Source organism: Marmota monax, unplaced genomic scaffold (genome assembly GCF_021218885.2).
Source record: "Marmota monax isolate L192 unplaced genomic scaffold, Marmota_monax_Labrador192_F-V1.1 WCK01_AAM20220418_F8-fsc00196, whole genome shotgun sequence".
Classification (NCBI taxonomy): Eukaryota; Metazoa; Chordata; class Mammalia; order Rodentia; family Sciuridae; genus Marmota; species Marmota monax.
Genome location: NW_026694390.1, coordinates 577142 through 604958, shown reverse-complemented (window position 1 = coordinate 604958; position 27817 = coordinate 577142). Strand labels below are relative to the sequence as shown.

General features: G+C 37.9%; 1 protein-coding gene and 1 long non-coding RNA gene across 3 annotated transcripts in view; one reads left to right on the top strand and one right to left on the bottom strand.

The window, feature by feature from the left end:
- The window catches only part of Simc1 (SUMO interacting motifs containing 1), an 85118-nt gene extending 78554 nt beyond the window's left edge, over window positions 1–6564 (bottom strand). For both annotated transcript variants that reach the window (XM_046467977.2, XM_046467979.2), the window contains exon 1: window positions 6322–6564. In XM_046467977.2, coding sequence (XP_046323933.1) covers window positions 6322–6450 — 129 coding nt within the window. In that variant the 5' untranslated portion in view covers window positions 6451–6564. The remainder of the gene's footprint in view (window positions 1–6321) is intronic.
- Window positions 6565–6684: 120 nt separating this feature from the next.
- LOC124109398 (uncharacterized) lies at window positions 6685–27372 on the top strand. Its single transcript, XR_006856920.2, has 3 exons — window positions 6685–6917; window positions 18100–18217; window positions 26218–27372. It is a non-coding gene; the product is annotated as an uncharacterized LOC124109398 (long non-coding RNA).
- Window positions 27373–27817: the final 445 nt, after the last annotated feature.

Sequence of the window (27817 nt, the reverse complement as noted above, 5' to 3'; positions counted from 1 at the left end):
AGCTACACACCTAGCCCCCATGCCATCTTGTTCATATCTGGTTCCCGAGGTCATTGCATGTGCTTAGTAAGTATTTATTGAATGAATGAATGACTATAAAAAAATTAAGCCAGGAGCAGTGGTGTAGGACTGTAGACTTATGAGGCTGAAGCACAAGGTTTGCAACTTCAAAGCCAGCCTCTGCAATTTAGCAAGGCCCCAAATAACTTAGTGAGACCCTGTCTCAAAATAAAAACTAAAGGGATGTACCTTAGTGGTAAAGTGCTTCTGGGTTCAATTCCTGGTACTAAAAAAAAAAAAAAAAAAAAAAAAAAAAAAATTAACCAAAGCCATGAGAATTCACAGAATCTGGTTATCCAGTCAATAAAGATTAGAAAAAAAAACAAAAATACCTACTTTTTCTTCCTAATACTCTGTACTCTGTAAATTATCTGCCATTACATTTATGGTTTATTTACTTTTACAATCTTCCCCAACTAAAATGAAATCTCCATCAGGGCAGGGACTGAGTTTGCTCACAAATGAATTAACAACATTTATAAAGAGTGCCTGGTATACAGTAAGTGCTCAATAAATAGTTATTGAATAAATTGATGATACAGAGGTAAGACTAGGTAGTGGGGAAAAGGGCATGTTTGATCACACCCTTAGTGAGAACAGTACACAATTTCTGTATGAAATTGGTCAATATATATCAAAAGCTCAGAAAACAGGGTATACTCTGACTCACCTCTAAAAGAAACTCATGCTAAGTAAAAAAATGAACAAATATTATGAGGAAATTTCACACTGGGTTGTTTATAACAGAAAATTTAGAAATGAAGGTATGATTTTCATTAGAAGGAGATCATAAATGTAACTATAATCTGCACAAAGAAATACATTAAAATATTGATAAAGATAAAATTTCTTTCCATTCTAACAAATGCTTAAGATACAATGAGAGAAAAAGGCAGGCTAAAACCCCCCACATATACAGCAAGACTTCATTTTGGCAAAATCATCAAAACATATTGAGGAGGGAGCACATAGGTATATATAGATGCACAGATACATTTGCAGGTAGTAAAACAAACATCACACTGATTATCTCAGGATGGTGAGATTAAGGACAATTTTAATGTTCTTCATAGCTCAACCCAAATTAAAAGGTTATCTGAAAATATTCTGGTTTTGTTAAAAAACAGAAAAAAAAACCTATCAAAAACACTGCACTGACACATTTCATCAATTCAAAGAAGACTAAAGCTTATGTTAAGAATTAAGAATTCAAAAATGCCTTTTGTGTGTGTGTGTGTGTGTGTGTTGTGGGGGTATTTGGGTGGGTGGTGTGTTAAACTCAAGGGTGCTCTACCACTGACCCAGTTGTCCTTATTTTATGTTTTGAGATAGGGTCTTCCTAAATTGTCCAGGCTAGCCTTGAACTTGCAATCCTCCTGCCTTAATCTCCTAAACAGCTGGGATTACAGCTGTGCACCACCCTACCCGAGCTCAGAATGTTAATTACAATTGATGGCTTTTTGATTTGCTGAATTCAAGTTATTTCCCCTTAGTCAAAAAGAAAATTATATAAAATTTGCTTCTTTTATTTCATTGTCTGAAACACTTGAGAAAGACTTGGCTTAGAGATAACACAAAAAATAGCCAAAATTACCATTTTTGCTGAACACTTTACTGGCATTCCCTCATTAAAAACCTATAACAAACAAATCCCACTATGTTGTATAATTATAATGCACTAATAAAAAACAACTAATAGTTTTTAAAAACCCATAATAATCTCACTAAGTAGGTATTAATTTTTTCAGGCTTGAAATGCTAAGAGATAATGGAACTTGCCAAAGAAGGTGCTTGGTGGGGCATCTTGATTTCAACACAGGTCTCTTAACCTTGGAGCCTTCGGGAAAATTTGCTTTAGGCTTTATAACTTTGAAAGAGTCTCAAAGCCTCTGATTCTTTACATTGTTATCCTACCACTCTTACCTAACTTTCAAGAAAGATAAAAGCAGATGAAGCCTGGAGCTTTTAGAAAGCTGGAATAAATATCTGCAGAACCAAGATTTTAATTGGGTATTGCTTTTTGGAACTTGTCTACTTCTATTCAACTCAAAAGGCTCAAGATCAATATGCTTGGCTAGGTGGTCACAGGGGAGGAAAACAGTCTACCAGAAATATGGGTTTGAGAAGTCACCACAGACCAGGATAAGGATACATTTTCATTGAAGGAAGCTGAACCAGGATGAATGAAAATGGACAAAACCTGAGTGGAAAGGAAGCTGGTAAAGAGGACAAAATTAAAGGAGAACTGAGAAAAGGGAGGTACTTGGAGTAAAGGCAGTTGTGAGTTACTCTGCAGTATTTTTTCCTCCCACCTTTTACCTCTATCTACTCTTTTCCTCAATGAGCTCAGTCATTATAAGGACTTCAATACTCCCTTCTATTCAGAAAACGCCAAATCTCTCTAGTCCTGACTTTTCTCTAGAGTTAACTCCTGAGAGCTGGCCATATCCATCTACACTCCCAATAAGCACTTTATTTATTTATTTTTGAGGTGCTGGGGATCAAACCAATGGCTTCGCATGTGCTAGGTAGGTGCTCTACTACTGAGCTACATCCCCAGTCCTATTTTTAAATTATTCTCTTATTTTGAGAAAGGGTCTAGCTAAATTGCTAGGCAGGCCTGGAACTCGCAATTGTCCTGCCTGTCTTCTGAGTCACTGGTATTACAGGCATGGACTACCAGGCCAGCCTCCTGTCAGCACTTTAAATCCAGTGGATCCTCTTCCCTGAGCCTGTTCATCAAACACCTATGTGGTCAGGCACAGTGGCACAAGCCTGTAATACTGCAACTTGGCAGGCTGAAACAGTTCTAAAACCAGCCTCAGCAATTTAGTGAGACCCTGCCTCAAAATAAAAAAATAAAAAGCGGCTGCTATTTACAATAGCCTCATAAAAAAGAATACAATTCTTGGGGGGCTGGGGATGTGGCTCAAGTGGTAGCATGCTTGCCTAGCATGCGTGAGGCACTGGGTTTGATTCTCAGTACCACATAAAAATAAAATATATTGTGTCCACCTAAAACTAAAAAATAAATATTGAAAAAAATACAATACTTGGGAATCAATTTAACAAAAGAGGTGAAAGACCTCTGTAATGAAAACTACATTAACACTAAAGAAAGAAATGGAAGATGACCTTAGAAGATGGAAAGATCTCCCATGCTCTTGGATAGGCAGAATCAATATTGTTGAAGTGGCCATACTACCCAAAGTGCTATACAGATTCAATGTGTTTCCAATTAAAATCCCAATGTCATTCCTTACAGAAACAGAAAAAGCAATCATGAAATTCATTTGGAAAAATAAGAAAATCCAAAATAACCAAAGCAATTCTTAGCAAGAAGAGTGAAACAGGAGGCATCACAATACCAGATCTTAAACTACACTACAAAGCAACAGTAATAAAAATGGCATGGAATTGGCACCAAAACAGACATGTAGACTGATGGTACAGAATGGAAGACACAGAGTCAAACCCACATAAATACAGTAATCTCATACTAGACAAAGGCGCCAAAAACATACATTGGACAAAAGACAGCCTCAACAAATGGTGCTGGGAAAACTGGAAATCCATATGCAGCAAAATGAAACTAAACCCCCATCTCTTACCATGCACAAAACTCAAAGTGAATCAAGGACACAGGAATCAGACCAGAGACCCTACACCTAATAGAAGAAAAATCTTTATCATTTTGATTTAGGCCACAACTTCCGTAACAAGACTCCTAAAGCACAAGAAATAAAATCAATAATCAATAAGTGGGATGAATTCAAACAAAAAAGCTTCTTCTCAGCAAAAGCAACAATCAATGAGATGAACAGAAAGCCTACAATTTGGGAGCAAATTTTTGCCACACACAGGTCACATAGAGCACTAATCTCCAGGATATATAAAGAACTCAAAAAACTTATCAAAAAAACAACTAAAAAACCCCCAATCAATAAATGTGCTAAGGAGCTGAACAGACACTTCTCAGAAGAAGATATACAATAGATAACAAATATATGAAAAAATGTTCAACATCTCTAGTCATTAGAGAAATGCAAATCAAAACTCTCACCCCAGTCAGAATGGCAGTTAACAAAAGTACAAGCAACAGTAAGTGTTGGTGAGGATTTAAGGGAAAAGGCACATTGCTGATGGGACTGCAAATTGGTGCAACCACTCTGGAAAGCAGTATGGAAATTCCTTAGAAAACCTGGAATGGAACCACCATTTGACCCAGCTATCCCACTCCTCGGTTTATACCCCAAAGACTGAAAAACAGCATAACTACATTAACAAAGCCACTTCCATGTTTATAGCAGCACAATTCACAATTGCTAAACTATGGAAACAACTTAGATGCCCTTCAATAGATGAATGGATAAAGAAACTGTGGTACATATACACAAAGGAATATTACTCAGCATTAAAAGAGAATAAAATTATGCCATTTGCAGGTAAATGGATGGAGTTGGAGAATATCATGCAAAGCGAAATAAGCCAATCCCCCCCTAAAAACAGGGGCCTAATGTTTTCTTTATTAAGTGAATGCTAATCCATAAGAGGGAAGAGGGTATGGGATGAGTGGAGGAAATTTGGATGGGGCAAAGGTGGGGAGTGGGTAAGGGGGTAAGATAGTGGAATAAAATGGACATCAATACCCTAGGTACATGTATGATTACATGAATGGTGTGCATCTACTTCAAGTACAACCAGAGAAGTGAAAAATTCTGCTCCAATTGTGTACAATAAATCGAAGAGTTTTCTACTGATTAGAACTAATAAAAACAGACAAATAAAGGGCTGGGAGTGTAGCTCAGTGTCTAGGTGCCCCTGAGTTTAATCCCCAATACCTAAATAAAAAGCAACAACAAAAAAACCCAAACATCTATCTGAACCACTCTTTCATCCAACAATTAATTATTATAATTCTATTATCTCCCACACACTCTGTCACAGCATTAGGTACATCCATTCACTCATGGAAGTTTGGTCATTTCTCCCTTGAAAATCATCCGTTTGTCCAACTCAACTGAATTCTTTTCTAAGAGGTACTGAGAATCTCTCTTCCTTGAACCATGGCAACCTCAACACTCTGTTTGCATGCCATTCTTTCTGTAGTGATCACCTAGCACTTAGCACAGTACCTGGAACACAGAAGAAAGGGCTTCACTTTCAGGGACTGTAGACTTTCTGGGAAGGGAAATGAGGGAGCAGAAGCTGTAAGACTTGTCTCCAAGAATATGAAGTACTGTGTTTTCCTTACGCTGTAAAACCTACACACATAATATCAGCCTGATTCTTTTTTTCCAGAGGTATGGTTTTGGAATGCCAGAAAGATTGTTTCCTGATTTAAAAAAAACAAAACTGTCCACTTTCTATCCCTTAAGTACTCAATAACCACTTGTTGAATATATCACCTTCCATGACAGAGACCACGAATGTTGTATCCTCCATTGTATGCTCAGCCCTGTAACATCTGGCCATAGTAAGGGTTCAATAAATATCTGTGGAGGATTCTGGAAAGGCAGGGGCCATAGATATTTTATTCACCACAGCAGCAAGAACAAAGATGAAGGGCCTGAGGTTAAAAGAGATAGTACAGGATGTACCCCCCTCCCCCATTCCCCCAGGACTTGGTACGTGTTTGCTAAGCGAAATAGATCGCTCTCCTCCACAACTCCAAAATCGGGCCCCTTGCTTCCTGGCCAGGCCCTGGAGCGCGGCCACCATCTGGCCCAGGCCCGTACTTCCCTCCCTCCCAGCCTGGGCTCCTGTTACCTCCCTGCACACATCTGTGCCCACCACAAGCCAAACAATTACGCGCTCCCGCGTCCCTGCCTCGAGGTCTGGATCGTAGCCGGGGCCTGGCCAGGACCTCCACCAAATTTACTCCCCGCCAAATTTTCGTGGACGTTCGCGGCCAGGATGGCCTAAGACCGCCGCCTGCCACCGGCTCTGGCAACCCCAGCACCAGGAGCGCCAGGACGTAGTCCATGTGCTCGGCCGCCCGTCGCTCTCCAGCCATAGCCCACTCGGCTTTCAGCGCTGAGCCAGGAGGCCTGGCCACTCCGGCCCGGCCCGGCCCCGCCGCGCTCCTTGAGGCCCGAGGCGGGGAAGGCGGGAAGCGGCTGCAGCTGTGAGGCGCCGAGCGGCGGGGGACTGGGGCACAGAGGGCAGCAGGCCGGCCGAGGGTTCCGACGATGCGAGGCCCGAGCTGCAGCGATGCTCGGGCCACTACGGGGCTCGGCGAACAGCGGCTCGCACACTCACCACTGTCCGGCGGGGCAGCGCGCCAGAGGTCCGGAACAGGGCCCGGCGGAGTCGCCGCGCCCGGCCCGAGCGGGTTCCCCCGGAGCTCTCGGAGCCGCTGTCATCCGAGATCACGATAAAGTCCTCCATTGCTACGGGTCCCGGCCAAGCCAGAGCGCGAGCGGTCGGCGACCCAGGCGGCGGAGGCAGCGGTGACTTCGGTTCCCGCTGCTGAAGCGACCGTGGCGGCGGCAACCCGGGATATCCCCCGCCTGCCCCGCCCCTTTCCGTCCCTAGTCCCGCCCCCGCTACACACGCCCCGCCCACTTCTCGGAGCCCCGCCCATCGGCGGGCTGCGGGAGACTGGGTCAGCGCCATGATCTTTGTGCTAGGCGGCAGCACCCTTCCTCCCTTCTCGAGGAGAAAAAAAAAAAGAAAACAAGCTGGCTTGGACTGGTGTTGGGGGCGGATGTGCGAGGTGCTGAGGCTGCGGGGCTGAGCCAGCTGCTTCCCTTTGAAAGTGCGAAGAGAGGTGTGATCAGCCCCTGCCCGGTGGAGGTGTGAACTGCCCTTTCTGAGAAGAGGGCTTAACTGACAGGGAGAGGGGTCCCTTGAAGGTGGGTGACCTGATCTGTGACTTACTAGACTCACTGACGGGGTAGAGTGTGCCCTGACTGACTGAAGGAGAGGCTGGCTTCCAACTGACGGGGTAGAGGGGCCCCCAACTGACAGTGGGTGACCCAGACTCTTACTGATTAATGAGGTAGGCAGATCCTGAGTGACTGAAGTGGGTAATCTAGTCTCTTACTGATTGATGGCTACAGGGGCCACCAGCTGACTGAGGTAGTGGAGACAAACCCCACTTATTTGTGTACATGTGCAAATATACCTGTAGGATAAATTCCTAGAAGTGAAATATTGGGTCAAAAGCAGTGTTTTTGTTGTTTTGGTAAATGATGCCAAATTATCCTGCTAAATGGTTCCAATTGTTGCAGTTTCACCAACATTACATGTATCTCAGGAATTTAAACTATGAGATATAGAGAGTTGTTCAATTGGTAGCTGGGTGAATAGCTTTAAAAAGTACACACACAAAAAGAATTTATGGAATGAGGCTCCAAAATTTGCATTTCTAGCAAGTTCCCAGGTGATCTGGTGACCACACTTTGAGAAACACTGGTCTGGTGGATAAGGATTTTAGGATCAATAGATTTCAGATATTCTGGTCAAATAGATGAAGGGTTCTGAAGGGATACATTAAGTTGACTTCACCTAATAATGCCATTAAACATTTAGATTATTGAACTCTACTTTTTGTATGAATGCTGGGGATTGAACCTAGGTCTCATGTGTGCTAAACTCACTCTCTACCACTGAGCTACACTGCAAATCTCAACTCCCTGCTGCCTGAAACACCGTCTTCTCTAGATTACTGTGATTCTGCATTTCTCTTATCACTTCTTTGTAGTCTTTTTAGTTGACTCCAATTCTTCTATTCATCACCCCTTAAATCTTTGTGTTCCTCAGAGTTCTGACATGGGCTCCCTTCAGACACTACCGTCTTATATAATCTCAAAAATTCCCATGGCTTCAATGATCATTTTGATGGCAACAACCCCCCATGTTTATCTCCAGCACAGACCTATCCTTAAACTATAATTGTATATATCTAGATGACTATTGATGTTCCTAGGCATCTCACGTTGAAGATGTCTGCAACTGAACTCGCCTCTAACCACCCTCTAACCACCCCTTACTGCTCTCCTTCACTCTTCCCTGTCTCACTAAGTGGTGCTAACACCAGCCAGCAATTGCTCAAGTAAGTATTGTGCTTCTTTTCTATCTTTCCTCATCAACAGTTCTTACCTGTTTTATCTCCTAAATCTCTCTCTCTCTCTCTTTCTCTTTCTTTCTTCTTCTTTTTTTTTCTTTCTGTATTGTAGTGGCACCCCCTCCTCCACAGAAAATCTTAACTTCTCCAGAAATCTTCACCAAAATTGACTTTAGGACTATCAGCATTAAGAGTCTTTACAAAAGAGTTCAATTAGGTAAATTTCCTATTTTCCTGTTGCTCTATTTTACTTGGCCACTGGCCTGGAAGAAATCAGCATTCCGGGTGCTGAAAACCCCTTTACTAGTTTTTCACAAATATTTTATCCAGTATAATAGTTTGTAGAAGTGTGTTTAAAATGCAAAATGTGATAGTAAAAGACAAATCCTTTAACAAGGCTTCTGGCCTTGAGCTGGAGCCTCACAGAGATGTCTACATTTCTAAGATAAGAGAAGTTACCAGTTGGGCTCCATGAGAACAGCTGGCAGGGGGAGGAAAGAAAAGGGAGAAGTAGCACTCCCCTTCTCAGGTGTAGTTCTTGAAGGGTTAACTTGTCCAGAACAGTAAAAGGAAAAGCTGCTTTTATGTGAATTTCTGCAGACTGCGGACTTCTGAGCCCCTCCCCTTACATGCTGGGTATAAAATTCTGAAACAGCCTGAACTTGGGGTTCAGAGGATTAATTGATTACAGTGAAAACTGTACCCTCTGAACCTGATGCAGCCAAATAAAACTGTTTCCTGCTATTTTTGGTGCTCTACCTCTGTCCCCTACAACAGTATGGTGATTGAACCCAGAAGTATCCTACCAGTGAACTACATCCACAGGCCTTTTATTTTTTATTTTGAGACGTGGTCTCAGTAAGTTGCCTAGGCTGACCTCAAACTTGCTATCCTGTTACTCAACTTCCTGAGTTGCTGGGATTGCAGGCATGCCACCACGCTCAGCCCCTCTTAAATATCTCTTACATCCATTCATTTCTTTTGGCTTCTACAGTGATACTAGCCAAGCTAAGATCACCTCTGGCCCAGTCTATTGTAGTAGCTTTCTAGATAGGAAGACTAGATAGTCTTCCAGAATCTACTCTTGTATTTTTTTGATTCTTTTCTGTACATTCAACCAAAGCGATCTTGAAGAAAATATGTAGCTATGTTCTCTTCAGTGATTTCCTAGTAATACTGTCTTTGTCAGTTCTAGCTGCCATAACAAAATACTTAGACTGAGTGGCTTAAACAATAGAAATTTATTTCTCAACAGTTCTGCAGGCTGAGAAGTCCAAGATTAAGGTGCCAATCAATTCTGTTCCTGGTGAGGGTTGCAGATGGCCAACCTATCACTGTGTCCTCGAGTGGCCTTTTTATGCAGAGGGAGAAGAAGAGCTCTCCTTTGTCCTCTTGTAAAAAGCCACTAATTCCATCCTTAGGAGCATGCCCTCATTATCTAATTTAATCCTAATTATCTTTCAAAGACCCATATCTCCAAAGACCATTTCATAGGGGGTTAGGGCTTAAAAATATGAATTTTGGGGAACACAAACATTCTATCCCATAACACTGTATAAGTTTCCAAACAAATATAACTTTATATGCATTTTTCTTGGTTTTATAAATATATATTGTAAATACATTATATGTAGAGTAAATATCATATATTTACTCACCAAATTCTTACTGAGCATTTGTACTACAGTCAAGAAATATAATTGCGAACAAGATAGACTTGGTCCTTGGTCTCACAGTGCTTATTGTTTAATGGGTAGATGAACAATAAACTAGGGAATCTTTTTTCAATACTTTTATTAGTTGTTGATGGATCTTTATTTTATTTACTTCTTTATTTATATGCGGTGCTGAGGATCAACTCAGTGCCTCACACATGCTAGGCAAGAGCTCTACCACTGAGCCACAACTCAAGCCCCGGAAATCTTTATATTTCAAATTATGTAGCCAGTGTGAAAAGACTCAAATTGTGAATCGCAAATATGAAATGGTTTTATTTTTTCCCAATAACCATTACCATTGTCTAGAAATCCTCTTGCTCTCTGGATAGTGCATTCCCTTATGAGCATCCAAACTCCAGACCCATTTTGCAGTCACTTTTGGTAATTAATAAATACAATCTCATTCCAAGTATTAAAATTTAGAGCCTGACCATTTAAAATATTTAACCTCCTGTTTAATTCATAGCTCTTCCTGTTTTCCTGGTGCAGATGAGCATGTGGCAACAACAGCTTTTGGGGAAGAAGGTGATGATGTCACTCTTCTCTGAACTCTTTCTCTTTCCAACTGAGGATGAAGAAAGGGAAGGAATGATCTCTGCAAGACTGTCCATAAAGAATTGGCTGTTCTCTCTTCTATTTGTTGCTACTTCAGTAATAGTTCTTCCACTGTGTCAGGTGTCCAGGTGTCAGCTCTATTACACATTGTGCATATTGCTGTTTTCTGTGGGCTTCCCTTGAGCACTCTCTAAACTAGGAGATTTCAGGCTCAACTTCTTTTTCCTGCACACCTGCATCATAAGTTACAATCTAACATATAGCATTTTGTTGTTGAGGGAACCTCATCTGGAAGAACTTCTTGAGGAATGCCAGCAAGAACCTTAGGCCTCAACCATTTTGTGTGCCAGCCAATTGAAGCACACATGTAGAGCTTAACATTTATAATTAAAGCAGAAAGGTAATGCAGATATCTCCCATCCTGAAATTCCTCTTTTAGCACCAACCATCTCTCTCCTATTTTCTTTCATCCCCAGGGACATCAGAGTCTCAGTCAGGACAATGATTCGGTGAATTCAGACAGGTTCTCAAGTTGGGGAGAGGAGTAAAGAATAATTTGTTGCACCTTAAATTGTGGGAAAGGAGTCAGGAACAAGCTGAACGGTCCTATCTTCAGCTGGAGAGAGATAATGGATGGTTTCGATCTACGATCAATAATAGTCATCCATGGATTTATTAGATACTTGGAAAATTTCAAATACCCATTTTTATTGTAGAATTTATGATAAAATATTTAATATTAATAAAGGATTTTCAAGAGTAAAAATAGTAATATTTTAGGGGTACAACTGGGTTCTGATTGTGAGTATCTTTCTCATCAGCTATTGGGTCTGAAACTCATGAAACACAGGTCTGACAGTGTCATATGAGAACACCTGAAAGGCACCTTGTCTTTACTTAGTAATCCAGATATGATGAATACTGGCCCTGAAGTTGCTTTCCTTAACATTGTAAGTAATGTCATCTGTTGAGAGCCATAGCCGAGCCGGAATGGCACCTGGCATTTTACCAGAAGGAGTGGTTGAGAGGTGACCAGCGAGCCATTAAGATGATGATAATTAAGTTAAGCTGTGTATAATTGTTGTGACTGGATGATGCTGGATTGAAATAGGCTGTGTGTTCAGTTGTATACGGACCTCTGCTATCCGGCGGGCGCCCGTTGAGTTCTCCGGGAGCCGGGTTGAGAGTGGAGAGAGTTCCCGGGGAGAGTGTGTGGAGTGCCGGTGAGAGTTTGGGCAATAAAGTAGTTCCTGTTTGAACCTACAAGTGCCTCGTGGCAGCTCGGTTATTTTGTGCCAGTCATCTAAATTTTCTTGGCCATCCTGGGTTTGTCCTGAAACATGCTGTTTTCCCTTGATTCCAAAATGATGGTTCCCTTTTCAGAAATATAGTGTGTGTGTGTTTTAAGGTGGTACTTCTTCTTAGACTTACCTGCTTGAAATCATATAATAATACTATATAAATTAAGAAGCTAATGTAGTCTTTTATGCACTTATTGAGTGTCTGCTAGATGCCAGGCACCATGCGAGGGGCCAGAGATAAAGCAGTGAACAGAGCAGTCATTATCTCTTTTCTCACAGAGCTTAGCACTTAAGGAGGTATCCCTGTTTTATGAATGAAGAAAAATAATTCTACATCTTTACTTTTTATGATAATTAATTTTTAATTTAAAAATTGTACATGAAAACATGTGAAAATGCAAATCAATACCATAATGAGGCTGGGCCCTGTGGCAACTCAAGGGACTGAGGCAGGAAGATTGCAAGTTCAAGGCCAGCCTTGGCAACTTAGTGAGACCCTCAGCAACTTAATTCAGTGGTAAAGAGACCCTGGGTTCCATCTCCAGTACCAAAAACCAAAGCAAGCAAAGAATAAAACCATAATGGGATACTATTTCACACCCATTGAGGCAGTTATTTTTTAAAAACAGAAATCAAGTATTTGCAAGAATGTGGTACATTGTTGGTGGGAATGTAAAATGGTGTAGCAAATATGGAAAACAGTTTGTCATTTTTTCAAAAAGTTAGACATTAAATCATCATATGATCCCCCAATTTTACTCCCTGACATCTGCCCCAGATAACTGAAGCAGAGACTTGGTCAGATAATGGTTTGCTGATCTTCACAGCAGCAATTCTTATAATAAACAAAAGGTAGAAATTACTCAAATGTCTATCAGCAGATGGATTTTATCTTAAATGAGGTATATACTCATACAATAGATATTCCATCATGAAAAAGAGTGAAATACCGATATGTGTCACAATGTGGATGAACCTTGAAAACATTGTGATAAGTGAAATAAGCCAAACACAAAAGGACAGATATTGAATGATTCCACTTATATGAGATCCTTGGAACAGGCAAATTCATAGAGACAAAAATAGAATAGAGGTGCCTAGGAGTTCTAGGAGGGGAGAATGGAGAATTGTCTAATGCAAGCAGAGTTTTTGTTTGAGATGATAGAACATTATGGAAATGAATAGTGGCGATAGTTATACAACACTGTCTATGTACTAGTGTCACTAAATTGTATACTTAAAAATAGATATAATGGAAAATTTCTTATGCATATTTTACCACAATAAAAATGATATGTGAATATTTTCCTTTCATAAAAAATTAAACACATTATAGACAAAGGTAAAGGTCCCTTTGTCCATCTCCCCAATCCTAATGGCCAGTTCTTCCTCTTCAGTGCTTCTGTGTTTATTCCTCCAGAACCTTTTCTGTGTATTTACTGAATTCATATGCACTTATTAAAATGGCACACATTTCAAGCTTTATCCAAGAACATATCTGTTTTAGTATTTAAGTATTTGAAACCCTCATTTGCAATAAAAATGTTATAAGCAATAAGCTTCCAACCTTATTAATAGGGATTTTTTTTTTAGTGGTTATGATTCTTAAAAGGTTATTTTTTTCTTTCATTTTTCTTTTTTTCAATACATGGCAGGGTCAGTGCCTGCAGACCCACTTTGTTTATGTTGAAGGTGGAGAGCTCAGGTTTCTCCCCTGCCCTAGGGAACACTCTGTCCCTCATGCTGAATTCCAGGTGTATAATCTCCCAGTTTAAGGATACCCCTGACTTTTCTACTGGATTGGTTTACCAGGCAACCTCTCAGTTAAGATAACTTTATTTAAATAATTTTCTTATCCTTTCCCCCTGCTTATATCACAGATTTTGATTTGCTGAGAAATCAAGTAGGTGTCAAAGTCTTTGAAAAGTTTTTGTTTTATACCTTATGTTCAAAGATGATACATTCTCATTTGAGGAAAATTGAAGCAATCAGAATGGTTACAAAGCAGAATATGTAATCCCCTCAAATTTAATTATTTCTTTCCACATATCTCCACATATGCAAACACAATTTTACATAAATTGGGTCATAGTATGCATATTGTGTTGCTTGGATTTCTTAAATTAATATGTCCTTATGGTTTACTGTGTTAGTGAATATGGATCTATATTAACTACATTATCCATTTTATTGGTTCATATGAAATTTAAAAAATAACCTGGCATTTGCTCTTCATATTGTAGAGAATAGCACAGAGAAGCAAACACAAAAGTAGAGTACATTCTTCCTTCCCTGACATCCCAAATTGAACAGTTTGTAAAGTTAAGAAACACACATCTATGAAATTAGAAAATTCTTGTTTTAAAACTTTTTAAAATTTATTTATTTATTTATTTATTTTAGAAGTATTTATTTTATTTATTTGTTTTTATGTGATGCTAAGGATTGAACCCAGGGCCTCACACATGTTAAATGAGCGTTCTACTGCTGAGCCACAATCCCAGCCCAAAATTAGAAAATTCTTGCTTTAAAAAGTTACAAAATGAAAAGTGAAAGTTGAATGCCACTCTCCCTTTTCTAATTTTTCTCCTTATGATTAAATAACTTTATTAGTTTTTTGTGAGTCCTTCAAAATGTATAAAATTAATGCATATTCTTATTTCTTTCTACTTTTGTTTGTTTTTGATAAAATGGAAAGATCACACTCTATGCAAGCATTTACTTATTTTTTTCACTTGATGTATCTTTGGGATTATTTCCTAACTGCAATGCAAAACAGCCTTTGCACATTTATCTTATTTTTAATTTATTTTAACGGTTACATAAGAACATAAAAGTTGTACATATTAATGGGGTACCATGTAATATTTTAATACATGTATATGTTATATAATGTTTAGATCAGGTTCTTTCTCTTTTTAATGGCTGCATTAAAAAAGCCATTGGTTAGTGTATGCCACAATTTATTTAACCAGTTCACTATGATAAATATTTTGGTTGTTTCTAGGATTTTGCTTATTTATTTCTATAATGTTAGGAGAACATTTTTTACTTAAACAAGTCTTGCCAGTATATCTGTAAGGTCCTTGCTGGATGACCATCTTAAGTGACAGCCACCATTTTAAGAAAAAGTATTGCTTTCCCACCCAAGGGCCTTTCTGAGAAAGGCTCACCTCTCCCTTATACCAACCCAACCTTTCGTTGTTAGGACCCACCTGGCTCTAATCTCTGAGCCTGCCCCATAAAAGTCCCTAAACCCAAGCCTGTTTTGCCTCTTTCCATCTATGGATAGATGTGCCTTTATTTGTCAGCTCTGACAAATAAACTCTCGTGTGTGTGTGTGTGTGTGTGTGTGTGTGTGTGTATCTCTGCCTGGTGTCTTTCATTTCTCGCTCGCCCCTGTCCTGGTTACTCGCTTTACTTTCAATATCCATAGAGAAATTTTATATACTGAGTTCTGGATTAAAGGATTCTTGTGTCAGGCTCACTCCAGACACAAGGGTTTTACATGTGGATAGAAATTACCAGAAAGTTTGCACCAAATAACATTCTAAGAAAAGTGTTTGAGAGTGCCTGTTTTCCGATTCTCAAGCACCGATTATCAAACTTTTTAGTTGTTGCCAATCAAATAATTTAGGACTTGTATCTTGGTTTGATTTTTATTTATTATGACTAAAATTGAGATGTTTTTAAAATGTCCATTGGCCATTGTAGTTTTTTCTTAAAATTGCGCATAAACATTGACTGTCTCCCCCCCACCCCCACCCCCAGGGCGGTTTGCCATTTTTTAGTAGTTATCAGTGGAATGTAAATGAATAGCTAACATTTATTCAGTAATTGATTCAACAAATCACCAAATAAAAAACACTTGGGATATTTACAATATTATTGTGCAGCTTTAAGCAATCAGGTACATATCTTTGTATTCTGGAGGACCAAATACTTATTCGAGTTAGATTTCTGATAGTACAATTGCTGATTTGAAGTAGAATTCTTTATCCAATGTTCAAAATAGCATTGTATGATGAGGGAAGTAAGAGAAAGAGAAACTAAAGTGGGGGACTACAAGGGCAAAAACAAGAGGAGCTAAATTGTTGCTTTTTTTGAGAGAGAGAGAGTTTTTTAATATTTATTTTTTAGTTTTCTTCAGACACAACATCTTTGTTTGTATGTGGTGCCGGGGATTGAACCTGGGCCACACGCATGCCAGGCCAGCGCGCTACCTTTTGAGCCACATCCCCAGCCCCTAAATTGTTGCTCTTAATGCAGATCAGTTCTAAAATAGAGTTGAACAAGCAGGCTAACAGTATGATCTTATCGTCCTCACTGCTTTCATCAATAAGCTTCTGAAAAATCCTGAATTTCCTTCTCTATTGACTGTCTGGACCTTGGGGGGAGTCTACAAATTTGGGTGTTAAGGAGGGAGTGGGGCTTAGTTCTGGCTCAGTGGTAGAGCGCTTGCCTAGCATGAGTGAGGCACTGGGTTCAACCCCCGGCACCACATTGAAATAAACAAATAAAATAAAGGTATTGTGTTCATCTACAATTAAGAATATATATTAAAAAAAGAGGGGGGGAGGGAGAGAGAGAGAGAGATTGATTGACTTAGTAATTTTCAAGTGAATAGTTGCATTAGAATAATTATGAGCACATGAATTATGAATCATTTTATGGCCATACAATTTCAATGTTGGCTTTAAATTTCTGTTTCCACGTCTGAGTTTGTGCATAATATTTGGCACTTTGGTAGCTTATTAATTTAAATTGAATGGAGAGAGTGGGAGAATTGAGTCAGTTTACTTACATTGTTCATGGACAAGCAGAGCTAAAAAGAACCTGCGCACAAAGCAGACTGTAGGAAGTGATTTGGGGGAGGATGAATTACACAAATCCTGTCTTTGTACATTAAAACTTGTTCATTAGCAATGTAGTAGAAAATCTGGAGTGAAATAGTTTTACATTGCTGATTTCACTAATCATTAAATTGGGACACTGATTCAGGTCAAATTGCAATAATGATTACAATGCCAACCTTCATCTTACAGGATTTATTGAGGGTGACACAGCATTAAACCAGGCATTCCAAGATTGCTTAGGGGTGGCTTTGATGAAGTGTGAAGTCTGCCTTGAGCTAGCAGAGAATTGAAGTTATTAACACCATTTTGTAAACATAATTATCTTAACATTTTCTGCATTCATGTTACTGACAGGCAAAATGAAGTAGACAAAATTTGATTTGTTCTCATTTGGTTTGCATTTATTTGACTCATAATGAGAGTATATATAAAATGTTAATCTATTTTTCTTTTTTCCAATGTTACTTTTTTGTGAAAGCAGATACCCAAGACAAAAAACTACTCCTCACATTAAGTTGTCCATTGTCTTTGTTACCACTGAGTTCTGGATTAAAGGATATATGTTTTATATCTGGATAGAAATTACCAGAAATTATGCAATAATTTTGTAATATTGCATATATTCCAATATTATTGCATAATGTAACATTATGGTTAGAGATTTGATTTATACATTTCACTTAACATATACTATATTTTGCTACTGTTTTTATTTTTATTTCTCTTTATGTTTTGCCTTATATACTCTGCTTTGACCAACCTATGTAAGGCGTGTCATTTGCCCTGTTATGTAAATCCACATACCTTCTCCATAATCATATAAACATTAACAGAGATATGTAGACCCATGATCATATACATGTTAAAAAATATACAAAAACTATATAAAAGGTTGTGAATTTGTCATTCTCTGTTACAGAAGTGAAATGATAAATTATTCATATTTCTTCTAGGCCTTTTTTCTCCTTTAATCTATTATGGAGCCACCAGAACAATCATTACAGATCTAGCTTGACTTTTTTTTTTTAATATTTTTTTAGTTGTAGTTGGACACAATATCTTTATTTTATTTATTTATTTTTATGTAGTGCTGAGGATTGAACCCAGTGCCTTGCACGTGTTAGGTGAGCGCTCTACCGCTGAGCCCCAGCCCCAGCCCCTTGACTTTTTAATAGTGATGCAGTTCTGTTGATCATTGATGTCCACATTAATTTGCCATCCCCCCACTGTGGTTTTCAAGTTTTTTTGATGTTACAAACAATGATATAATAAATAATCTCATAGATATGTCTTTAGATTGTTAAGACTAGTATCATTAGGTCAAAGGATATGTGTGGTTTTTGTTTTTGATGTATAAAGTGATATTACTCACTTTAAAAAGCAATGGGCCACATCATCCAGTATCAAGGTGCAGACCTTATTTGGATCTTAATTCAGAAACTATAGAGATAAGAAGTCTGACATTTATAAGACATTTGGAAATTTGAACTCTGATGAGGTATTTCATTAAATTAAGGAATTTTTATGATTGTTTTTAGGTATGATAATGGTATCTCTACCAAAATTTTTACAGATGAACCAATTTGTTTCAGAAAATTACTGGAGAGAGAGAGAAGTCAATGGAAGCAAGGATGAAGTAAAAAGTGGACATGAATTGTGAGTTGCTGAAATTGGTTTATCAGGAGTCCATTATACCATTGTCTTCTCTCTTTCTCTCTCTCTCTCTCTCTTTGGTACCAGGATTGAACCCAGTGGCGCTTTACCAATGAGCCACATCCTAGCCCTTTTTAAATATTTTATTTAGGGACAGGATCTCATGGAGTTGCTTTGCTGAGAGCCATAGCCAAGTCCGAATGACTCATGGCATTTTTGCCAGAACGGAGTGGTTGAGAGGTGACGCCAGCAAGCCATTGAGATGATAATGGTTATGTTAAGCTGTGTATATTAGACCCCTGCTGTCTGCCTCAGCCTGCTACTTTGTAGTTTGTCATTTTTTCAAAAAGTTAGACATTAAATCATCATATGATCCCCCAATTTTACTCCCTGACATCTGCCCCAGATAACTGAAGCAGAGACTTGGTCAGATAATGGTTTGCTGATCTTCACAGCAGCAATTCTTATAATAAACAAAAGGTAGAAATTACTCAAATGTCTATCAGCAGATGGATTTTATCTTAAATGAGGTATATACTCATACAATAGATATTCCATCATGAAAAAGAGTGAAATACCGATATGTGTCACAATGTGGATGAACCTTGAAAACATTGTGATAAGTGAAATAAGCCAAACACAAAAGGACAGATATTGAATGATTCCACTTATATGAGATCCTTGGAACAGGCAAATTCATAGAGACAAAAATAGAATAGAGGTGCCTAGGAGTTCTAGGAGGGGAGAATGGAGAATTGTCTAATGCAAGCAGAGTTTTTGTTTGAGATGATAGAACATTATGGAAATGAATAGTGGTGATAGTTATACAACACTGTCTATGTACTAGTGTCACTAAATTGTATACTTAAAAATAGATATAATGGAAAATTTCTTATGCATATTTTACCACAATAAAAATGATATGTGAATATTTTCCTTTCATAAAAAATTAAACACATTATAGACAAAGGTAAAGGTCCCTTTGTCCATCTCCCCAATCCTAATGGCCAGTTCTTCCTCTTCAGTGCTTCTGTGTTTATTCCTCCAGAACCTTTTCTGTGTATTTACTGAATTCATATGCACTTATTAAAATGGCACACATTTCAAGCTTTATCCAAGAACATATCTGTTTTAGTATTTAAGTATTTGAAACCCTCATTTGCAATAAAAATGTTATAAGCAATAAGCTTCCAACCTTATTAATAGGGATTTTTTTTTAGTGGTTATGATTCTTAAAAGGTTATTTTTTTCTTTCATTTTTCTTTTTTTCAATACATGGCAGGGTCAGTGCCTGCAGACCCACTTTGTTTATGTTGAAGGTGGAGAGCTCAGGTTTCTCCCCTGCCCTAGGGAACACTCTGTCCCTCATGCTGAATTCCAGGTGTATAATCTCCCAGTTTAAGGATACCCCTGACTTTTCTACTGGATTGGTTTACCAGGCAACCTCTCAGTTAAGATAACTTTATTTAAATAATTTTCTTATCCTTTCCCCCTGCTTATATCACAGATTTTGATTTGCTGAGAAATCAAGTAGGTGTCAAAGTCTTTGAAAAGTTTTTGTTTTATACCTTATGTTCAAAGATGATACATTCTCATTTGAGGAAAATTGAAGCAATCAGAATGGTTACAAAGCAGAATATGTAATCCCCTCAAATTTAATTATTTCTTTCCACATATCTCCACATATGCAAACACAATTTTACATAAATTGGGTCATAGTATGCATATTGTGTTGCTTGGATTTCTTAAATTAATATGTCCTTATGGTTTACTGTGTTAGTGAATATGGATCTATATTAACTACATTATCCATTTTATTGGTTCATATGAAATTTAAAAAATAACCTGGCATTTGCTCTTCATATTGTAGAGAATAGCACAGAGAAGCAAACACAAAAGTAGAGTACATTCTTCCTTCCCTGACATCCCAAATTGAACAGTTTGTAAAGTTAAGAAACACACATCTATGAAATTAGAAAATTCTTGTTTTAAAACTTTTTAAAATTTTTTAGAAGTATTTTATTTATTTATCTATTTATTTTTTTAGAAGTATTTATTTTATTTATTTGTTTTTATGTGATGCTAAGGATTGAACCCAGGGCCTCACACATGTTAAATGAGCGTTCTACTGCTGAGCCACAATCCCAGCCCAAAATTAGAAAATTCTTGCTTTAAAAAGTTACAAAATGAAAAGTGAAAGTTGAATGCCACTCTCCTTTTTCTAATTTTTCTCCTTATGATTAAATAACTTTATTAGTTTTTTGTGAGTCCTTCAAAATGTATAAAATTAATGCATATTCTTATTTCTTTCTACTTTTGTTTGTTTTTGACAAAAAGGAAAGATCACACTCTATGCAAGCATTTACTTATTTTTTCACTTGATGTATCTTTGGGATTATTTCCTAACTGCAATGCAAAACAGCCTTTGCACATTTATCTTATTTTTAATTTATTTTAACGGTTACATAAGAACATAAAAGTTGTACATATTAATGGGGTACCATGTAATATTTTAATACATGTATATGTTATATAATGTTTAGATCAGGTTCTTTCTCTTTTTAATGGCTGCATTAAAAAAGCCATTGGTTAGTGTATGCCACAATTTATTTAACCAGTTCACTATGATAAATATTTTGGTTGTTTCTAGGATTTTGCTTATTTATTTCTATAATGTTAGGAGAACATTTTTTACTTAAACAAGTCTTGCCAGTATATCTGTAAGGTCCTTGCTGGATGACCATCTTAAGTGACAGCCACCATTTTAAGAAACAGTATTGCTTTCCCACCCAAGGGCCTTTCTGAGAAAGGCTCACCACTCCCTTATACCAACTCAACCTTTCATTGTTAGGACCCACCTGGCTCTAATCTCTGAGCCTGCTCCAATAAAGTCCCTAACCCCAAGCTACTTTGGAGTTCTCGCAAGGATTCCTGGAGAGTTTCCATTGGTTGGGGAAGTGCCGGAGGCGGGATTTCTGGTTGGTATGTGGTTCCTGGAGGAGCCGCGTGGCGTTCGGGAGATTTCCCGGGGAGCGTGTGTGGAGTGTGCTGGTGGAGTTTAGAAATAAAGTTTGTTCCTGCTTCAGTGGCTCATGATTTGTGCCCAGCCAGACTGCAGCATTGCTCAGTACCTGGCTTTTGCTAAGGCAGGCTTTGAACTCACGATCTTTCTGCCTCAGCCTCCCAAGCTGCAATACACCTGGCCATTGTCTTCTTTTGTAAATATTTGAAATTCTTCAGAATAAAAAAGAATTGTTTTGAGCTATTATGCCTGACTCCAAAAAATAATGTTTAAAAACTGTTTGATGACCACCATGTAAGGCATGTGTTCACTTATATCTTTAGTGTATGAGAAAACTCATTTCCCTATATTTCCTCTAGTGCTGGGTGTTAGTGCTGTTTAATTTTTGTCAATATCATGTTTGCAAAAAGGCATTTGTTGCTATAATTTGCATTTACTTTACCACCAGTGAAGCTGACTATCTTGAGATGAGGTCAAGCTTCCTTTTTTGGCAGGTGGCTGCCAGGCCACAGTGTTTCTAAATGTTACCACCTAGGGGTGCTGGGGTCCTTGTCTCCCTTCAGCAAAGAATTGAAGAATAAAACACATAGGTAGCAAGCAAGCAGCAGGTTTATTGCAAAAGCGTCAGAAACAGTCTTCTTCAAAGGGAAGGAGACCCAGAGCTGGGAATCTGGTGGGGAAATTTTGACTTGTTCTTTTTAAGGTCTCTGGACTTTATTCCTTATCCCCCTTCTGTCCATGCTTTCCTCACTATTATGGATTGGGGCCCCAGTGTCCAGGCATCTGTTCTAATTTTTCTATTGTATCCCCCACTTAGGAGTGCAAATATGGAAATGTCTGTCTGATTGGATCCCCTCCTGTGTCCACAAGCATATTCTTTAAGCAGGAAGTTGACCTCCTTAGAAGACCCTCTCCATGCTTCTTTGTTCTGGCCCTGTCCCCAACTTCCTCAATCACCGTCTTGCCCTGGCTGCCTACACCCTTCTACATCTCCCTCATAAATGAACATAAAGAATAGTTTCTAGAATATAAAGATGTAGAAAGGCCACTCGGTGACCATGTTTGGAATGACGTAGAGACAAAACCACTTGGCAACTACATGAACAATAAAACATCTTCCACTTCTGACTGAACCAAGTGACTGAGTTGGTAAAAGCAATGACAATTTTAGGCTTTCTTTAATCCCCTGACCTCTTAGATTGAAATTACTAAAATATCCAGCCACTGAATTAGCCCACTTTATTGACAACTTTCCATCCCAACTAATCCCTAGTTCTTTAACTTTTCTTGGAATAATCCAGCACACAAGCCAAATCCTGTGAGCAGCCGCTTCCAGTGTCCTCTTGCTCAGCCTCTGGAGTACTTAATAATTACTTGGAAGCAGATTGTCTTTAAATGCAAGCATATATTCAATCACACCAATCATCAAACACAAACAATTAATGCAAAAAGTGTTGGTTATGCTGGAGCACCCCAATTAATGTATACCAATTAAATACAACAAGCAGCAAATCACACAATCCTAGGGAAACCACAAGCCCTAAAGTACCTCTGATGCCATGCGACTTCTCTTAGCCGAAGAGCTGAAGTTGTCATTTTCTGGTGGTTCTCTCCAGCGGAAGGTAGAATGTCAAGGAATGGTGGGTTGGTCTGGGGACTGACAGCAAGGTGGCCAGTCTTATTGATGTCCTCAGAGCAAAGCTCTTTGATGTCACAGGACAAGCAGTTTACATACAGTTCCAAGTTGTGCTCATTATTATCACACTCCAGTGTTGTTCTGTCTCTAGATGATGGTCCTTATCAATTGTGTCCAGTCATGACTAAGCATGTCTGTGGCTGCTGTTCCTTAGAGCCAGCAACTTAGTGAGTGCAGCATGCCCCAGCATGTCTATGGCAGATGCTCCCTACAAGAGGTAAATCAACTATATTTTACTATAGATATTGTTTCTGGTGGCCTTCAATTGGTGGTTTTGAAATGATGTATTTTGAAAGTTTATTTTTCATTTGATTTTCCTCTTTTGGGGAACACTTTTTCATTTTTAATGGGTAGATCTGTAAATTTCCCTTTTGTTTATGAGTCAATTTCATTTTTTACCTTCCACATTCTTCTCTAGGAGCCATAAGTATTACTTCTTAGTCAGAAGAGATTAAAAAATAAGAGTTCCCATTTAGGTTAGATCACTCCAAGTTTGATGACATTAGCAAGAATTTTCAGGTTTTTGTTAATTCACCAATAAGGCTGCAGGTGATGAGGTTGGGGGTAGTTTCTGAGCTAAATTGGATCTATTTGGTAGAGACTCTTCTGGATCTTTCTTTTTTCTTTTTCTTTTATTTTTTATTCTAATTTGTTATATATGACTTCTGCTTCTTTCTTGACCACCAAATCTAGTTTACTGAGGTTGAGAAGGGTGTGTGTGTGTGTGTGTGTGTGTGTGTGTGTGTTTACCATATATTGTTCATTAGATAGTGAAGGAGAAAAGTTTTTCTAATGCAATTTTATTTCATCATCCTGTAAATCTGATATTTCTATAATAATTCTGCTGTGAGATATATAAAAATTCAATAATTCTTTGTTAATAGTTATTTTATTGATATAAAATATTACTATTTATCCTTTTTGTGCTTTTCATCTTATTTTACTGTTACATTAATATTGTAACACATACAACATATCCTTTGTTTGGTGTACTGGGAAAATATTTTGATGTTTTAAGTCCTTGTGTTTTTATCCAATATGTGGCTCTGACTTCATTCAGAACTAGATTGAATCATCCCTCTCCTTAAGGGAGATGGCATAATAGAATCAGAATACAAAAGAGGCAAATTCTTGGCTTATGAATTTTAAAACTGGGCCCAAGTGTAAGACAGTCTGAGTCAGTTTCTTCTCCCTCACTTGGGGGAAGAGAAGAATCAGGTCATGTTGTTTGTCCATTTTCTTAAATGTTACTCCCCTCTCTTGTAGAGTATAGGGTTTATCACTTTTGGTGTTAAGAGTTTTGCTCAAATATTTTGTTCTTTTTTTGGGGGCATTCATCTTAATTTTTGAAGTTCCATGTCAGTGCACATGTGAATGCTGGCTCTCGTTATCACACCTTATTGCCAGTAATTTCAGGAAGAGTTTGGACTTGCTGCTAATTGAGGTATGTTAGTGTCCAGTCTTCTGGAACCAGGGACCAACACATTGCGGAGAACACCACATTGCGGAGTCTCTTGGGGCTCAGGTACTTATATTCTCTCTCATCTACCTAGAGGTAGATGCCTCTGCTGCCAGTGGCTTGGCAAAAACTGGGGAGTTTCTAATGAAACTGCTTATAGCAACTTTTCTCCCTCAATTATGTAATGAAATGAGCAATATATGGTAAACACACACACACACACACACACACACACACCTTCTCAACATCAGCAAACTATATTGATGGTAAAAAAACAAAACAAAACAAAACAAAACAAAAAAAACCTAAAGAGTCTACCTACAACAGTCAGAAAGGACCAATTTAGCTCAGAAACTACCCCCACCTTCACTGCCCAGTAATGCTTCTGTGAACATTTTTGTGCAGTCTGTGTGGATACATCATCTCATTTTTCTTGCCCAATGTGAAGGAGGAGATGAACACCTGATTGGCAAAGAGTGCAGAAGGTAGTCCTCAGTTCTCCTGGTAACAATAAATAGTAATAAATTTGGAGACAGCAATGTCTCCTTTGTTGTTCTCTGCTTAGAGATGGCCCACTCTCTTGAGAGTGCATATAAATAATAGCAACAATAATTTTTATCAGCTGAAGGATGTCCTTATTGGATAACTATGTAATCACAGTATACAATTCACCTGGCTTGTGAATTTTAAAAATATGCAATTTTTGAAAGATCTCTTTCTTTGGGGTGGAGTAGGAGTTGCATTACTTCTGTTTTCTACACATAGTGAGACTTTACTAATATTTTAAGTAATAACTAGTGACACTACTTCAAATGTGTGTCATTTTAATTCAAACATAAAGTAACAGTATATTCTGCCTTCATTATGAAATTAGAATAAAAAATATTAATTGGGGAAATAAACATGGAAAAACCAACTTTACATGTTTAGAAGAGTCTGAAAGCACTGAATACATTCACAAATGATTGGTACAAGTGAATTGGTATTAACATCTATACATTTGCAGGACTCACGAATTTTTCTGAGTGGAGCAGTCTCAAATCATATAGGGATAAATTGCAGGAGGAGTCTATAATATAGTTTGGGGAGGGCAACATAATGGGCAATTACATGATTTTGGAGAAAAATAATCCAAATGCTTCATAAATAATATGTTAAATTTCCAGGTATCTGTTATGAGAATTTGTTGAATGAAATGAAAAAGACTTTTACAGTATATTCATGTTTGCAATTCTGTGCCTCCATTAAAAAATAAGGGAGATATACATTTCTGCATGTTTTGTCATGACACAACTCCCAGGATTTATGTTTCAAGAAAAAAGTAAGGTACACAACAGTATGTACACTATGTTACCATCTCTGAGTATGTGCACCCACACATCTATAGTAGAAGGATTTCTCTGGAGGATTGTCAAATCCTCAGGTTGTGGCTCAGTGGCAAAGTGTTGCCTCACACATGTGAGGCACTGGGTTCTATTCTCAGCACCACATAAAAATAAATAAACAAAATTTAAAAAAAATATGGCAGCAATGCTGTCTCTGGGGAAAACTGATTAACTGGGTAATGGGAACGGAAGGGAGACCCATTTTAATGGAACGTGATTCTGTTTTACTTGACTTTGTCTCTTGAAAAACAAGGAACTTTGCATTCCTTTCCTTCTGTAAATGTAAGACCAAAGTCAATGAAACAATTGTTTGGAGTTGTTTGGAGTTGTTAAACAAATTGTTTGGAGTTGTTAAACAAATCATGATTTTATTGACTTATTTTAATGGAGTTGCTGGCAGGATAGAATATAAGCCTGGACATGCTATCTTCTTTTCACCAGAAATGGCAAAACTGCTTGATCCTGGGATGAATATGGAGGAAAGCAGAGAATACATAGGAAGAAAGCAAGACATTCTGAAGATACCATTTGAACATGTGGATCCAGCAATGCCTGACTGACTGGACTCATTCCTGGACTTTATAATCCTTTAAGCTAATAAATGTCCTTTTGCGATAAACCAGTTGGAAATGGGTTTCTGTCACTTACAAATGTAAATACACATGGGGTACTGCCCTGACATTGCATTTCCATGGGATTTTTACGTAAGTGTGCAATATTGCTTAGCCCTTTCTGATTTTCCCATATCTTTTCTTTTAAAAATACTTTATTTTGAAAAATGTCAAACTTAAAATCGTGCTGCAACTTATAAGTATGGAACAATGAAATTTCATATATCCTTCATCTAGAATCATCAGTTAATATTTTAAAAATAGTTGCCTCAAATGTTTTGTTGTTGTTATTATATTTTGTTGTTATTATATTTGTTGAATCATTTGAGAATTCGTTATAGACATTATGAATTCTTACCCCTAAATGTAAACATGTAACTCCTAAAAGTAAGAACATTCTCTTATCAATACAGTATCAAACTCATGAAAATTAACTTTGATACAATATTACCATCTACTATACAACTCATGTTCCAATTTTTCCAATTGTCCTTTTTAAAAGTTGAATGCTTGCCTAGCACGTGCAAGGCCCTGGGTTCGATCTTCAGCATCACATAAAAATAAATAAATAAAATAAAGGTATTGTGTCCAATTACAACTAAAAAATAAATACTAAAAAAGTTTTAAAAAAAATACAGTTGGAGAAAATACATGAAATTTATCATGTGTGAATTTCATCTCAATAAAACATTGTAAAAGTCAATAATCATTAGGAGTAAGGCTGTGGTGAGCATTGTCCTGCCATGCGGATCATTTCTGAAATTCTGTGTTCCTGTGATGCAGTGATGCTCATCCACTGTTCTGTGGCCTGCTCATCTTCCCAGCAGAATGCTCTGGCTTCTTGTGGCAATGGTTTCCAAGCTCCTCTCAGTCATTTTAATGGTCATTTAGAATTCCATTAAATATCCCAGAATATGCTTAACTGTTTCCAACTAGTAGGTGGTTTGTACTCTTCACACCATAATAAAGAGTGCTATGATGATTATCCTTTATGAACTCATTTCTTTATGCAAATAATCATCCTTTGGTGTAGGTACATGGAAGTGGGATTTCTGGGTTTAGAAGTGTTTACATTTTGGCAGTTCCATGGTGTAATGGTGAGCACTCTGCACTCTGAATCAAGAAGTGTTTACATTTTGTTTCAGACGAACCACCTGGCAGAAAGGTTATTTCAGTGTTTGCTCCTGGCGTTAGTTCAGCATATATGTTTTTCCCATGACGTCTTTGTGCAAATTTCTTTTGATTAGCTACCTTACCTAGTACATGTGAAAAAAATTATTCAATTCACATGCAACCTCTCAGGAATGTATCAAATATGTCTGTACTACTTTTTCTAAACAGGTAATAGTATGAGTCTATAACTCAGAATCTTGTAAACCTTTTAGTATATTTAAAAATATTTTCCTATATGTGTAGCTTTATGCAGTTAT